Source organism: Panulirus ornatus, chromosome 10 (genome assembly GCF_036320965.1).
Source record: "Panulirus ornatus isolate Po-2019 chromosome 10, ASM3632096v1, whole genome shotgun sequence".
Classification (NCBI taxonomy): domain Eukaryota; kingdom Metazoa; phylum Arthropoda; class Malacostraca; order Decapoda; family Palinuridae; genus Panulirus; species Panulirus ornatus.
Genome location: NC_092233.1, coordinates 42,483,896 through 42,499,227, shown reverse-complemented (window position 1 = coordinate 42,499,227; position 15,332 = coordinate 42,483,896). Strand labels below are relative to the sequence as shown.

Below are 15,332 nucleotides of genomic sequence, written 5' to 3'. Positions count from 1 at the left end.
CATTCATTCACACACAGTCTATAGCTCTCATTTGTAATGCCCCAAAACACAGGTCACTATCCATATCCAGGCCCCCACAGACCTTTCCATGGATTACCCCAGGCATTTTACATGCCCTGGTTCAGTCCATTGACAGCATGTTGGCCACAGGATACCACATCGTTCCAGTTCCCTCTATTCCTTGCATGCCTCTCATTTTCCTTTATGCTTTATGTTCAGGCCCCGAATGCTCAAAATCTTTTTCTCTCCACCCTTCCACCTCCAGTTTGGTATCCCACTTCTAGTTCCCTTCACCCCTGACATATTTATTCTCTTTGTCAACCTTTCCTTGCTTATTCTCTCCTTATGTCCAAACCATTTCAACGCACCCTCTTCTGATCTATCAACCACATTCTTTTTATTTCCACACATCTCTCTCACCCTTTCATTACTTACTTGATCAAACCACCTCTTACCACATATTGTCCTGAAACACATCCACCATCCTTTGTACAACCCTTTCTATACCCCATGCCTTGCAGCCATATAATATTTTTGGAACAACTGTTCTTTTAGACATACCCATTTTTGCTCTTTGAGACAAAGTTCTCTCCTTGCACACATTCTTCATCGCTCCCAGAACCTTTGCCCCCCTAGCACACCTTGTGACTCACTTCCTTTTCCATGGTTCCATTCACTGCTAAGTCCACTCCCAGATATCTAAAACACTTCTCTTCCTCCAATTTTTCTTTGTTCAAACTAATATCCCAACTGATTTGTCCCTCAACCCTGCTGAACCTAATAACCTTGCTCTTATTCACATTTACTCTCAGCTTTCTTCTTTCACACACTTTTCCAAACTCATTCACCAACTTCTGCAGTTTCTCACTCAAATCAACCACCAGTGCTGTATCCTAAGCAAACAAGTGACTCACTTTCCAGGGTCTCTCATCCCCAACAGAATGCATACTCACCCCTATTTCCAAAACTCTTGCGTTTACCTCCCTAACCACCCTGTCCATAAACAAAATAAACAACCATGGGAACATAACACTCCCCTGCCACAGACCAACCTTCACTGAGAACCAATCACTACTCTCCTCTCTTCCTTGTACATAAACCTTACATCCTTGATAAAAACTTTTCAGTGGTTCTAGCAACTTACCTCCCACACCATATACTCTTAAGACCCTCCACAAAGTATCTCTATCAATCCTATCGTATACATTCTTCAGATCCATAAATGCTATGTAGAAATCCATTTGTGTTTCTAAGTATTTCTCACATACATTTTTCAAAGCAAGTACCTGATCCTCACATCCTCTACCACTTCTGACACCACATTGCTCCTCCCCAATCTCATGCTCTGTGCACGCCTTCATATTATGCATACTTGATCTCAATTTCCCACATTTGCAAGTAGCACCAGAAACAGATGAGGAAAGGCCGTCATGCTTGCATCTGTTCTCAAGATGTCATGTGTAATGCATTAAAACTGCAGCTCCGAATCAACAACCAGGCATCACAGATCTTTCCATGGTTTCCCCCAACCACTTCAGATGTCCTAGTTCAGTCCATTGACAGCATGTCAACTCCTTTATACGACATTTTCCAGTTCACTCTGTCCTGTACATGTCTTTTACCATTCTTCATGTTTATGCCCCAATCACTCAAAATCTTTTTCTTTATCCCTCCATCACCAATTTGGTCTTCAGCTTCTTGCTCCCATCACTTTAGACACATATATCCTCTTTGTCAACCTCTTCCCACTCATTCTCTCCACATGTTCCTACCATTTTAATACACCCTCTTCAACCCTCTCAAGCACACACTTTTTTATCACCAAACTTCTTTCTTTCCCTTTCATTACTTACTGGATCAAATCAACTGACAACACACATTTTCCTCAAACATATCATTTCCAACACATCTGTAACACATGCCTTGCATCCATATAACATTGTTAGAATTACTCTACATTCAGACATATCCATTTTTGCCTTCCTAGATAAGGACCTCATTCAGCAAATTCTTCAGTGCTCCCAGAACTCACCTCCTTACCCACCCTGTGGCTCACTTCTGTTTTCATGGTTCCATTCACTACCAAGTCCATTCCCAGATATCTAAAACACTTCACTTCCTCCAGTTTCTCTCTGTTCAAACTAACACCCCATCTAACATGTTCTTCTACCTTGCTCAACTTAATAATCTTGCTTATATTCACATTTACTTTCAACTTAGTCCTTTCACGTACTCTTCCAAACTCAGTCTCCAACTTCCACTGTTTCTCATTCTGATGAGGCACCAGTGCTGTCATCACCAAACAACAGCTGAAACACTTTCCAAATGCCCCCCAATCCCCTGCAGACTGCATAACCACCGCTCTCTCCAAGCCTCTTACATTTATGCCTCACCACCCCAACCAAAAAACAAATTGAAAAACCATGGTGATTTCACTTACCCTTGCCACAGACCAACCTTCACTTGGAACCATTTACTCTCCTCTCTTCTTACTGATGCACATGCCTTACACTCTTGATAAAATCTTCTCTGCTTCTTGCAGCTTTCCTCCCGCATCATATATTCTTCAAACCTTCCAGAAGGCATCTCTGTCAACCCCATCATATGCTTTCTCCAGATCCATGAAAGTTACATACAAATCCTCCTGTTTCTCTAAGTATTTTTCACATAAATTCTCTAAAGCAAGCACCTGTTCCACATATTCTCTACCATTTCTGAAACCACACTGCTCCTCCCTAATCTGATGCGCTGCTCATGCTTTCACCCTCTTATTCACCACTCTCCCATACAACTTACTAGGAACACTCAGCCAACTTATGCCTCTGTCATTTGAACACATCTTTGTCCCTCTTGCCTTTATACATTGGCACGAAACATGCATTCTGCCAATCCTCATTATTTCATACTCAATCACTGTTTCCCACATCAGCAAGGTAGTGCCAGGAACAGACAAAGAAAGGCCAAATTTACTTACATCCATTCTCTAGCTGTCATGTGCAATGAACTGATATCACATCATCCTGTCCACAACTATACCCCACAGACCTTTCTGTGGTATTCCCTGGCTGCTTCACACACCATGGTTCAATCCATTGACAGCACATCGACCCTTGTATGCCACACCGTTCCAATTCACTCTATTCTGTGCACGACTTTCACCCTCCTGCATGTTCAGGCTTTGATCACGCAAAATATTTATCACTTCTCACTTCATCACTACCTGTTACCTGTTCCCCATTTGCCTCCATTTTTTTTTTCTTTTTGTACACTATCAGCATCCTTCCAAAACATCAATTTATTCTTTCTAGAATATACTGATACTCACTCACCCCATCTCTCATTTGTCCTCTTTTTCAACCCCTACACATACTTTACATTATATTGGCTGTCTGAGGTATCTCCATTACCCTTATATCAGACATGTCACTGACATGTGTGCCATTGTAACTATTAATTGAATTATATGATTTTTAGAGGGTTACTTGGCTTCTGGATTTATCTTATTTTAAAACATTTCCTATGACTATAAAGGATGTTAAATTTCTGAATTACTGTGTTGCTGGTTGGGAGCTGACAGACTAACATTGTATATCAGTAGTCTCCTCAGTTCTCCCAGTTTTTTGTGCTCTGGAATTTGGCAACATATTGTTAAGGTCAATATATTTTCAGGTTATTAAAGAGTGCCTTGATGCTCTAGTTCCAGAGAAGTGCAATATCATAATCAGTTCCAAGACAGTTGATGAACAGACCATATGTCAGGAAACAGAGGAGTGGTTTCGAACCAAATACTCTGTCGAAGGTAAGTAAAATATGAAAGTTTTGTAATAGAATTTTGAGTTGTAATCTCAGATTTTGAGTCTTCATAAACAATGTAATTTCCTGATAATTTTATGATTGCACATTCTGTTGTGCATGGGAGAAAATCTGGACATGCTCTAAAAGCTATGATGAACAGAAAGAATTTAAGTAGAGAGCATAAAGTTTCCATGTTTGATTGCTTGTTGTAGTTGTTATGTATGGATGTGAAATCTTAATTTCCTTGATCCAGTTACATTAAAAGTAGCAAGAGAGGAAATCATTGACTTACACAGTATTGTTAAGATTAAATGAATAGATGAGTATTAGAACGTCAAAAAGATATGTAAAAAAGTTGTTGCAAAGGCACATGGGATAAATGGAGGGAGTGAGTTGTGCAGGACTAGAAGGTATTTCAGATGAGGATGCTGGATGAGTTATTTTTTTATGTTTACTCTGTTAGAACTGTGGATGATATTGATGGAGATATATGTCGTGCTTGACATATCAACTTGGGTGTGTAAAGAGAAAAAATTAAGATATGTTTGGATTTTTGTGGCATTGATTGTTCGCTTCATTTCTGGACTGAAGGTTATGTATGCAGGAACTGAAGGCTGTAAGCCATTGATCCATCCTAGGTAATTGAGAATGATGTTGTAGACTATGAACAGATAGATGGATGGACATTATTTTATACACATTTGCCTTTCTTGCCTCAGCTAGGTAGCACTAGGAACAGATGAACAATGGTTTGATTTGCACATATCCACTTTTTGCTGTCATTTAAAATGCATTAATACCAGAATTAATGTCTCCATGGTTGTTTACTTTGTTTATGGATGGGGTTGTTTGGGAGGTGAATGCAAGAGTTTTGGAGAGAGGGGCAAGTATGCATTCTGTTGTGGATGAGAGAGCTGGGGAAGTGAGTCAGTTGTTGTTCGCTGATAATACAGTGCTTGTGGCTGATTCAAGTGAGAAACTGCAGAAGCTGGTGACTGAGTTTGGTAAAGTATGTGAAAGAAGACAGCTGAAAGTAAATGTGAATAAGAGCAAGGTTATTAGGTACAGTAGGGTTGAGGGACAAGTCAAATGGGAGTGAGTTTGAATGGAGAAAAACTGGAGGAAGTGAAGCGTTTTAGATATCTGGGAGTGGATATGGCAGCGGAGGGAACCATGGAAGCGGAAATGAGTCACAGGGTGGGGGAGGGGGTGAAGGGACTGGGAGCATTGAAAAATGTGTGGAAGGCAAGAATGTTATCTCGGAAAGCAAAAATTGTTTGAAGGATTAGTGGTTCCAACAATGTTATATGGTAGCGAGGCGTGGGCTATGGATAGGGTTGTGTGGAGGAGGATGGATGTGTTGGAAATGAGATGTAATAAAAAGAGTGTGGTTGAGAGAGCAGAAGAGGGTGTATTGAAATGTTTTGGTGACATGGAGAGAATGAGTGAGGAAAGATTGACAAAGAGGATATATTTGTCAGAGGTGGAGGGAATGAGGAGAAGTGGGAGACCAAATTGGAGGTGGAAGGATGAAGTGAAAAAGATTTTGAGCAATCGGGGCCTGAACATGCAGGAGGGTGAAAGGTGTGCAAGGAATAGTGAATAGGAACAATGTTGTATACTGGGGTGGATGTGCTGTCAATGGATTGAACCAGGGCATGTGAAGCATCTGGGTTAAACCATGGAAAGTTTTGTGAGGTCTGGATGTGGAAAGGAAGCTGTGGTTTCAGCGCATTATACATGAGAGCTAGAGACTGAGTGCGAATGAATGTGGCCTTTGTGGTCTTTTCCTAGCGCTACCTTCCGTGCGTGTGGGGGAGGGGGTTGTCATTTCATGTGTGGCAGGGTGGCAATGGAAATGAGTAAAGGCCGCAAGTATGAATCCCTAGGGATATATATGTGTATATATATATATTATATTTTTTTTTTATTATACTTTGTCGCTGTCTCCCGCGTTTGCGAGGTAGCGCAAGGAAACAGACGAAAGAAATGGCCCAACCCCCCCCATACACATGTATATACATACGTCCACACACGCAAATATACATACCTACACAACTTTCCATGGTTTACCCCAGACGCTTCACATGCCTTGATTCAATCCACTGACAGCACGTCAACCCCAGTATACCACATCGCTCCAATTCACTCTATTCCTTGCCCTACTTTCACCCTCCTGCATGTTCAGGCCCCGATCACACAAAATCTTTTTCACTCCATCTTTCCACCTCCAATTTGGTCTCCCTCTTCTCCTCGTTCCCTCCACCTCCGATACATATATCCTCTTGGTCAATCTTTCCTCACTCATTCTCTCCATGTGCCCAAACCACTTCAAAACACCCTCTTCTGCTCTCTCAACCACGCTCTTTTTATTTCCACACATCTCTCTTACCCTTACGTTACTCACTCGATCAAACCACCTCACACCACACATTGTCCTCAAACATCTCATTTCCAGCACATCCATCCTCCTGCGCACAACTCTATCCATATATATATGTATATATATATATATATATATATATATATATATATATATATTTATATTTTTATCTATTTTGCTTTGTCACTGTCTCCCGCGTTAGCGAGGTAGCGCAAGGAAACAGACGAAAGAATGGCCCAACCCACCCACAAACACATGTATATACATACACGTCCACTCACGCAAATATACCTACCTATTATACATCTCATTGTACACATATATGTACACACACAGACATAAACATACATACACATATGTACATAATTCATACTGTCTGCCTTTATTTATTCCCATCGCCACCTCGCCACACATGGAATAACAACCCCCTCCCCCCTCATGTGTGTAAGGTAGTGCTAAAAAAGACAACAAAGGCCCATTCGTTCACACTAAGTCTCTAGCTGTCATGTAATAATGCACCGAAACCACAGCTCCCTTTCCACATCCAGACCCCACAGAACTTTCCATGGTTTACCCCATATGCTTCACATGCCCTGATTCAATCCACTGACAGCACGTCAACCCCGGTATACCACATCGATCCAATTCACTCAATTCCTTGCCCTCCTTTCACCCTCCTGCATGTTCAGGCCCCAATCACACAAAATCTTTTTCACTCCATCTTTCCACCTCCAATTTCGTCTCCCACTTCTGCTCGTTCCCTCCACCTCCGACACATATATCCTCTTGGTCAATCTTTCCTCACTCATTCTCTCCATGTGTCCAAACCATTTCAAAACACCCTCTTCTGCCCTCTCAACCACGCTCTTTTTATTTCCACACATCTCTCTTACCCTTACGTTACTTACTCGATCAAACCACCTCACACCATACATTGTCCTCAAACATCTCATTTCCAGCACATCCATCCTCCTGCGCACAACTCTATCCATAGCCCACGCCTCACAACCATACAACATTGTTGGAACCACTATTCCTTCAAACATACCCATTTTTGCTTTCCGAGATAATGTTCTCGACTTCCACACATTCTTCAAGGCTTCCAGGATTTTCGCCCCCTCCCCCACCCTATGATCCACTTCCGCTTCCATGTTTCCATCCGCTGCCAGATCCACTCCCAGATATCTAAAACACTTTACTTCCTCCAGTTTTTCTCCATTCAAACTTACCTCCCAATTGACTTGAACCTCAACCCTACTGTACCTAATTACCTTGCTCTTATTCACATTTACTCTTAACTTTCTTCTTTCACACACTTTACCAAACTCAGTCACCAGCTTCTGCAGTTTCTCACATGAATCAGCCACCAACGCTGTATCATCAGCGAACAACAACTGACTCACTTCCCAAGCTCTCTCATCCCCAACAGACTTCATACTTGCCCCTCTTTCCAAAACTCTTGCATTCACCTCCCTAACAACCCCATCCATAAACAAATTAAACAACCATGGAGACATCACACACCCCTGCCGCAAACCTTCATTCACTGAGAACCAATCACTTTCCTCTCTTCCTACACGTACACATGCCTTACATCCTCGATAAAAACTTTTCACTGCTTCTAACAACTTGCCTCCCACACCATATATTCTTAATACCTTCCACAGAGCATCTCTATCAACTCTATCATATGCCTTCTCCAGATCCATAAATGCTACATACAAATCCATTTGCTTTTCTAAGTATTTCTCACATACATTCTTCAAAGCAAACACCTGATCCACACATCCTCTACCACTTCTGAAACCACACTGCTCTTCCCCAATCTGATGCTCTGTACATGCCTTCACCCTCTAAATCAATACCCTCCCATATAATTTACCAGGAATACTCAACAAACTTATACCTCTGTAATTTAAGCACTCACTCTTATCGCCTTTGCCTTTGTACAATGGCACTATGCACGCATTCTGCCAATCCTGAGGCACCTCACCATGAGTCATACATACATTAAATAACCTTACCAACCAGTCAATAATACATTCACCCCCTTTTTTAATAAATTCCACTGCAATACCATCCAAACCTGCTGCCTTGCCGGCTTTCATCTTCTGCAAAGCTTTTACTACCTCTTCTCTGTTTACCAAATCATTTTCCCTAACCCTCTCACTTTGCACACCAGCTCGACCAAAACACCCTATATCTACCACTCTATCATCAAACACATTCAACAAACCTTCAAAATACTCACTCCATCTCCTTCTCACATCACCACTCCATGTTATCACCTCCCCATTTGTGCCCTTCACTGAAGTTTCCATTTGCTCCCTTGTCTTACTCACTTTATTTACCTCCTTCCAGAACATCTTTTTATTCTCCCTAAAATTTAATGATACTCTCTCACCCCAACTCTCATTTGCCCTCTTTTTCACCTCTTGCACCTTTCTCTTGACCTCCTGTCTCTTTCTTTTATACATATCCCACTCAGTTAAATTTTTCCCTGCAAAAATCGTCCAGATGCCTCTCTCTTCTCTTTCACTAATAATCTTACTTCTTCATCCCACCACTCACTACCCTTTCTAATCAACCCACCTCCCACTCTTCTCATGCCACAAGCATCTTTTGTGCAGTCCATCACTGATTCCCTGAATACATCCCATTCCTCCCCCACTCCCCTTACTTCCATTGTTCTCACCTTTTTCCATTCTGTACTCAGTCTCTCCTGGTACTTCCTCACACAAGTCTCCTTCCCAAGCTCACTTACTCTCACCACCCTCTTCACCCCAACATTCACTCTTCTTTTCTGAAAACCCATACAAATCTTCACCTTAGTCTCCACAAGATAATGATCAGACATCCCTCCAGTTGCACCTCTCAGCACATTAACATCCAAAAGTCTCTCTTTCGCGCGCCTGTCAATTTACACGTAATCCAATAATGTTCTTTGGCCATCTCTGCTACTTACATACGTATACTTATGTATATCTCGCTTTTTAAACCAGGTATTCCCAATCACCAGTCCTTTTTCAGCACATAAATCTACAAGCTCTTCACCATTTCCATTTACAATACTGAACATATATATATATATATATATATATATATATATATATATATATATATATATATATATATATATATTGAAGTGTTTTAGATATCTGGGAGTGGATCTGGCAGCGGATGGAACCATGGAAGCGGAAGTGGATCATAGGGTGGGGGAGGGGGCGAAAATTCTGGGGGCCTTGAAGAATGTGTGGAAGTCGAGAACATTATCTCGGAAAGCAAAAATGGGTATGTTTGAAGGAATAGTGGTTCCAACAATGTTGTATGGTTGCGAGGCGTGGGCTATGGATAGAGTTGTGCGCAGGAGGATGGATGTGCTGGAAATGAGATGTTTGAGGACAATGTGTGGTGTGAGGTGGTTTGATCGAGTGAGTAACGTAAGGGTAAGAGAGATGTGTGGAAATAAAAAGAGCGTGGTTGAGAGAGCAGAAGAGGGCGTTTTGAAGTGGTTTGGGCACATGGAGAGGATGAGTGAGGAAAGATTGACCAAGAGGATATATGTGTCGGAGGTGGAGGGAACAAGGAGAAGAGGGAGACCAAATTGGAGGTGGAAAGATGGAGTGAAAAAGATTTTGTGTGATCGGGGCCTGAACATGCAGGAGGGTGAAAGGAGGGCAAGGAATAGAGTGAATTGGAGCGATGTGGTATACCGGGATTGACGTGCTGTCAGTGGATTGAATCAAGGCATGTGAAGCGTCCTCGTTCCCTCCACCTCCGACACATATATCCTCTTGGTCAATCTTTCCTCACTCATTCTCTCCATGTGACCAAACCACTTCAAAACACCCTCTTCTGCTCTCTCAACCACGCTCTTTTTATTTCCACACATCTCTCTTACCCTTACGTTACTTACTCGATCAAACCACCTCACACCACACATTGTCCTCAAACATCTCATTTCCAGCACATCCATCCTCCTGCGCACAACTCTATCCATAGTCCACGCCTCGCAACCATACAACATTGTTGGAACCACTATTCCTTCAAACATACCCATTTTTGCTTTCCAAGATAATGTTCTCGACTTCCACACATTCTTCAAGGCTCCCAGAATTTTCGCCCCCTCCCCCACCCTATGATCCACTTCCGCTTCCATGTTTCCATCCGCTGCCAGATCCACTCCCAGATATCTAAAACACTTCACTTCCTCCAGTTTTTCTCCATTCAAACTCACCTCCCAATTGACTTGACCCTCAACCCTACTGTACCTAATAACCTTGCTCTTATTCACATTTACTCTTAACTTTCTTCTTTCACACACTTTACCAAACTCAGTCACCAGCTTCTGCAGTTTCTCACATGAATCAGCCACCAGCGCTGTATCATCAGCGAACAACAACTGACTCACTTCCCAAGCTCTCTCATCCCCAACAGACTTCATCCTTGCCCCTCTTTCCAAACTCTTGCATTCACCTCCCTAACAACCCCATCCATAAACAAATTAAACAACCATGGAGACATCACACACCCCTGCCGCAAACCTACATTCACTGAGAACCAATCACTTTCCTCTCTTCCTACACGTACACATGCCTTACATCCTCGATAAAAACTTTTCACTGCTTCTAACAACTTGCCTCCCACACCATATATTCTTAATACCTTCCACAGAGCATCTCTATCAACTCTATCATATGCCTTCTCCAGATCCATAAATGCTACATACAAATCCATTTGCTTTTCTAAGTATTTCTCACATACATTCTTCAAAGCAAACACCTGATCCACACATCCTCTACCACTTCTGAAACCACACTGCTCTTCCCCAATCTGATGCTCTGTACATGCCTTCACCCTCTCAATCAATACCCTCCCATACAATTTACCAGGAATACTCAACAAACTTATACCTCTGTAATTTAAGCACTCACTCTTATCCCCTTTGCCTTTGTACAATGGCACTATGCACGCATTCCACCAATCCTAAGGCACCTCACCATGAGTCATACATACATTAAATAACCTTACCAACCAGTCAACAATACAGTCACCCCATCTTTTAATAGATTCAACTGCAATACCATCCAAACCTGCTGCCTTGCCGGCTTTCATCTTCCACAAAGCTTTTACTACCTCTTCTCTGTTTGCCAAATCATTTTCCCTAACCCTCTCACTTTGCACACCACCTCGACCAAAACACCCTATATGTGCCACTCTTATCATCAAACACATTCAACAAACCTTCAAAATACTCACTCCATCTCCTTCTCACATCACCACTACTTGTTATCACCTCCCCATTTGCGCCCTTCACTGAAGTTCCCATTTGCTCCCTTGTCTTACGCACTTTATTTACCTCCTTCCAGAACATCTTTTTATTCTCCCTAAAATTTAATGATACTCTCTCACCCCAACTCTTATTTGCCCTTTTTTTCACCTCTTGCACCTTTCTCTTGACCTCCTGTCTCTTTCTTTTATACGTCTCCCACTCAATTTCATTTTTTCCCGGTAAAAATCCTCCAAATGCCTCTCTCTTCTCTTTCACTAATACTCTTACTTCTTCATCCCACCACTCACTACCCTTTCTAATCAACCCACCTCCCACTCTTCTCATGCCACAAGCATCTTTTGCGCAATCCATCACTGATTCCCTAAATACATCCCATTCCTCCCCCACTCCCCTTACTTCCATTGTTTTCACCTTTTTCCATTCTGTACTCAGTCTCTCCTGGTACTTCCTCACACAAGTCTCCTTCCCAAGCTCACTTACTCTCACCACCCTCTTCACCCCAACATTCACTCTTCTTTTCTGGAAACCCATACAAATCTTCACCTTAGCCTCCACAAGATAATGATCAGACATCCCTCCAGTTGCACCTCTCAGCACATTAACATCCAAAAGTCTCTCTTTCGCGCGCCTGTCAATTAACACGTAATCCAATAACGCTCTCTGGCCATCTCTCCTACTTACATAAGTATACTTATGTATATCTCGCTTTTTCAACCAGGTATTCCCAATCATCAGTCCTTTTTCAGCACATAAATCTACAAGCTCTTGACCATTTCCATTTACAACACTGAACACCCCATGTATACCAATTATTCCCTCAACTGCCACATTACTCACCTTTGCATTCAAATCACCCAACACTATAACCCGGTCTCGTGCATCAAAACCACTAACACACTCATTCAGCTGCTCCCAAAACACTTGCCTCTCATGATCTTTCTTCTCATGCCCAGGTGCATATGCACCAATAATCACCCATCTCTCTCCATCAACTTTCAGTTTTACCCATATTAATCGAGAATTTACTTTCTTACATTCTATCACATACTTCCACAACTCCTGTTTCAGGAGTACTGCTACTCCTTCCCTTGTCAGTGAGGTAGCGCCAGGAAACAAAGAATGGCTTATCCACTTATATACACATATATATATATACATAAACGCCCACACACGCACATATACATACATATACATATCAACATATACATACATACATATACATACACAAACATATACATATATACACATGTACATATTCATACTTGCTTGCCTTTGTCCATTCCTGGTGCTACCCTAGCCACAGGAAACGGCATCACTACCCCCAGCTTCAGCTGGCATGACTGATAGAAAAACTTACCTGCTCAGCTGATATGACTGATAGAAAATCTTACTTGCTCTGCTGGTATGACTGATAGAAAAACTTATTAACCAGGGCCACATCCTTTTCTGTGAAGCCTATAACTCACTTTACCAAATGTAATCTCCAAGTACTGTGCCAGAGGGGCTATTAAATGCTTCTAAATTTTCTCCTTTTATAAACTTTCTTCAAAAGATTATTTGAAAGTCATTTTCATTTTCATTATATATATATATATATATATATATATATATATATATATATATATATATTATTATTATTATTATACTTTGTCGCTGTCTCCCGCGCTTGCGAGGTAGCGCAAGGAAACAGACGAAAGAAATGGCCCAACCCACCCCCATACACATGTATATTCATACGTCCACACACGCAAATATACACACCTACACAGCTTTCCATGGTTTACCCCAGACGCCTCACATGCCATGATTCAATCCACTGACAGCACGTCAACCCCGGTATACCACATCGCTCCAATTCACTCTATTCCTTGCCCTCCTTTCACCCTCCTGCATGTTCAGGCCCCGATCACACAAAATCTTTTTCACTCCATCTTTCCACCTCCAATTTGGTCTCCCTCTTCTCCTCGTTCCCTCCACCTCCGACACATATATCCTCTTGGTCAATCTTTCCTCACTCATTCTCTCCATGTGCCCAAACCACTTCAAAACACCCTCTTCTGCTCTCTCAACCACGCTCTTTTTATTTCCACACATCTCTCTTACCCTTACGTTACTCACTCGATCAAACCACCTCACACCACACATTGTCCTCAAACATCTCATTTCCAGCACATCCATCCTCCTGCACACTACTCTATCCATAGCCCATGCCTCGCAACCATACAACATTGTTGGAACCACTATTCCTTCAAACATACCCATTTTTGCTTTCCGAGATAATGTTCTCGACTTCCACACATTCTTCAAGGCCCCCAGAATTTTCGCCCCCTCCCCCACCCTATGATCCACTTCCGCTTCCATGGTTCCATCTGCTGCCAGATCCACTCCCAGATATCTAAAACACTTCACTTCCTCCAGTTTTTCTCCATTCAAACTCACCTCCCAATTGACTTGACCCTCAACCCTGCTGTACCTAATAACCTTGCTCTTATTCACATTTACTCTTAACTTTCTTCTTCCACACACTTTACCAAACTCAGTCACCAGCTTCTGCAGTTTCTCACATGAATCAGCCACCAGCGCTGTATCATCAGCGAACAACAACTGACTCACTTCCCAAGCTCTCTCATCCCCAACAGACTTCATACTTGCCCCTCTTTCCAAAACTCTTGCATTTACCTCTCTAACAACCCCATCCATAAACAAATTAAACAACCATGGAGACATCACACACCCCTGCTGCAAACCTACATTCACTGAGAACCAATCACTTTCCTCTCTTCCTACACGTATACATGCCTTACATCCTCGATAAAAACTTTTCACTGCTTCTAACAACTTTCCTCCCACACCATATATTCTTAATACCTTCCACAGAGCATCTCTATCAACTCTATCATATGCCTTCTCCACATCCATAAATGCTACATACAAATCCATTTGCTTTTCTAAGTATTTCTCACATACATTCTTCAAAGCAAACACCTGATCCACACATCCTCTACCACTTCTGAAACCATAAGGGAGAATAAAAAGATGTTCTGGAGGGAGGTAAATAAAGTGCGTAAGACAAGGGAGCAAATGGGAACTTCAGTGAAGGGCGCAAATGGGGAGGTGATAACAAGTAGTGGTGAAGTGAGAAGGAGATGGAGTGAGTATTTTGAGGGTTTGTTGAATGTGTTTGATGATAGAGTGGCAGATATAGGATGTTTTGGTCGAGGTGGTGTGCAAAGTGAGAGGGTTAGGGAAAATGATTTGGTAAACAGAGAAGAGGTAGTGAAAGCTTTGCGGAAGATGAAAGCCGGCAAGGCAGCAGGTTTGGATGGTATTGCAGTGGAATTTATTAAAAAAGGGGGTGACTGTATTATTGACTGGTTGGTAAGGTTATTTAATGTATGTATGACTCATGGTGAGGTGCCTGAGGAATGGCGGAATGCGTGCATAGTGCCATTGTACAAAGGCAAAGGGGATAAGAGTGAGTGCTCAAATTACAGAGGTATAAGTTTGTTGAGTATTCCTGGTAAAGTATATGGGAGGGTATTGATTTAGAGGGTGAAGGCATGTACAGAGCATCAGATTGGGGAAGAGCAGTGTGGTTTCAGAAGTGGTAGAGGATGTGTGGATCAGGTGTTTGCTTTGAAGAATGTATGTGAGAAATACTTAGAAAAGCAAATGGATTTGTATGTAGCATTTATGGATCTGGAGAAGGCATATGATAGAGTTGATAGAGATGCTCTGTGGAAGGTATTAAGAATATATATTTTTTTTTTTTTATACTTTGTCGCTGTCTCCCGCGTTTGCGAGGTAGCGCAAGGAAACAGACGAAAGAAATGGCCCAACACACCCCCATACACATGTATA

The 15,332-nt window shown here is 42.0% G+C and overlaps 1 protein-coding gene across 1 annotated transcript in view; it reads left to right on the top strand.

Moving 5' to 3' along the window:
* Positions 1–15,332, top strand: part of LOC139750631 (nardilysin-like) — a 588,785-nt gene that overhangs the window by 277,821 nt on the left and 295,632 nt on the right. Inside the window, exon 9 of the mRNA XM_071665306.1 lies at positions 3,670–3,799. Coding sequence (XP_071521407.1) covers positions 3,670–3,799 — 130 coding nt within the window. The remainder of the gene's footprint in view (positions 1–3,669; positions 3,800–15,332) is intronic.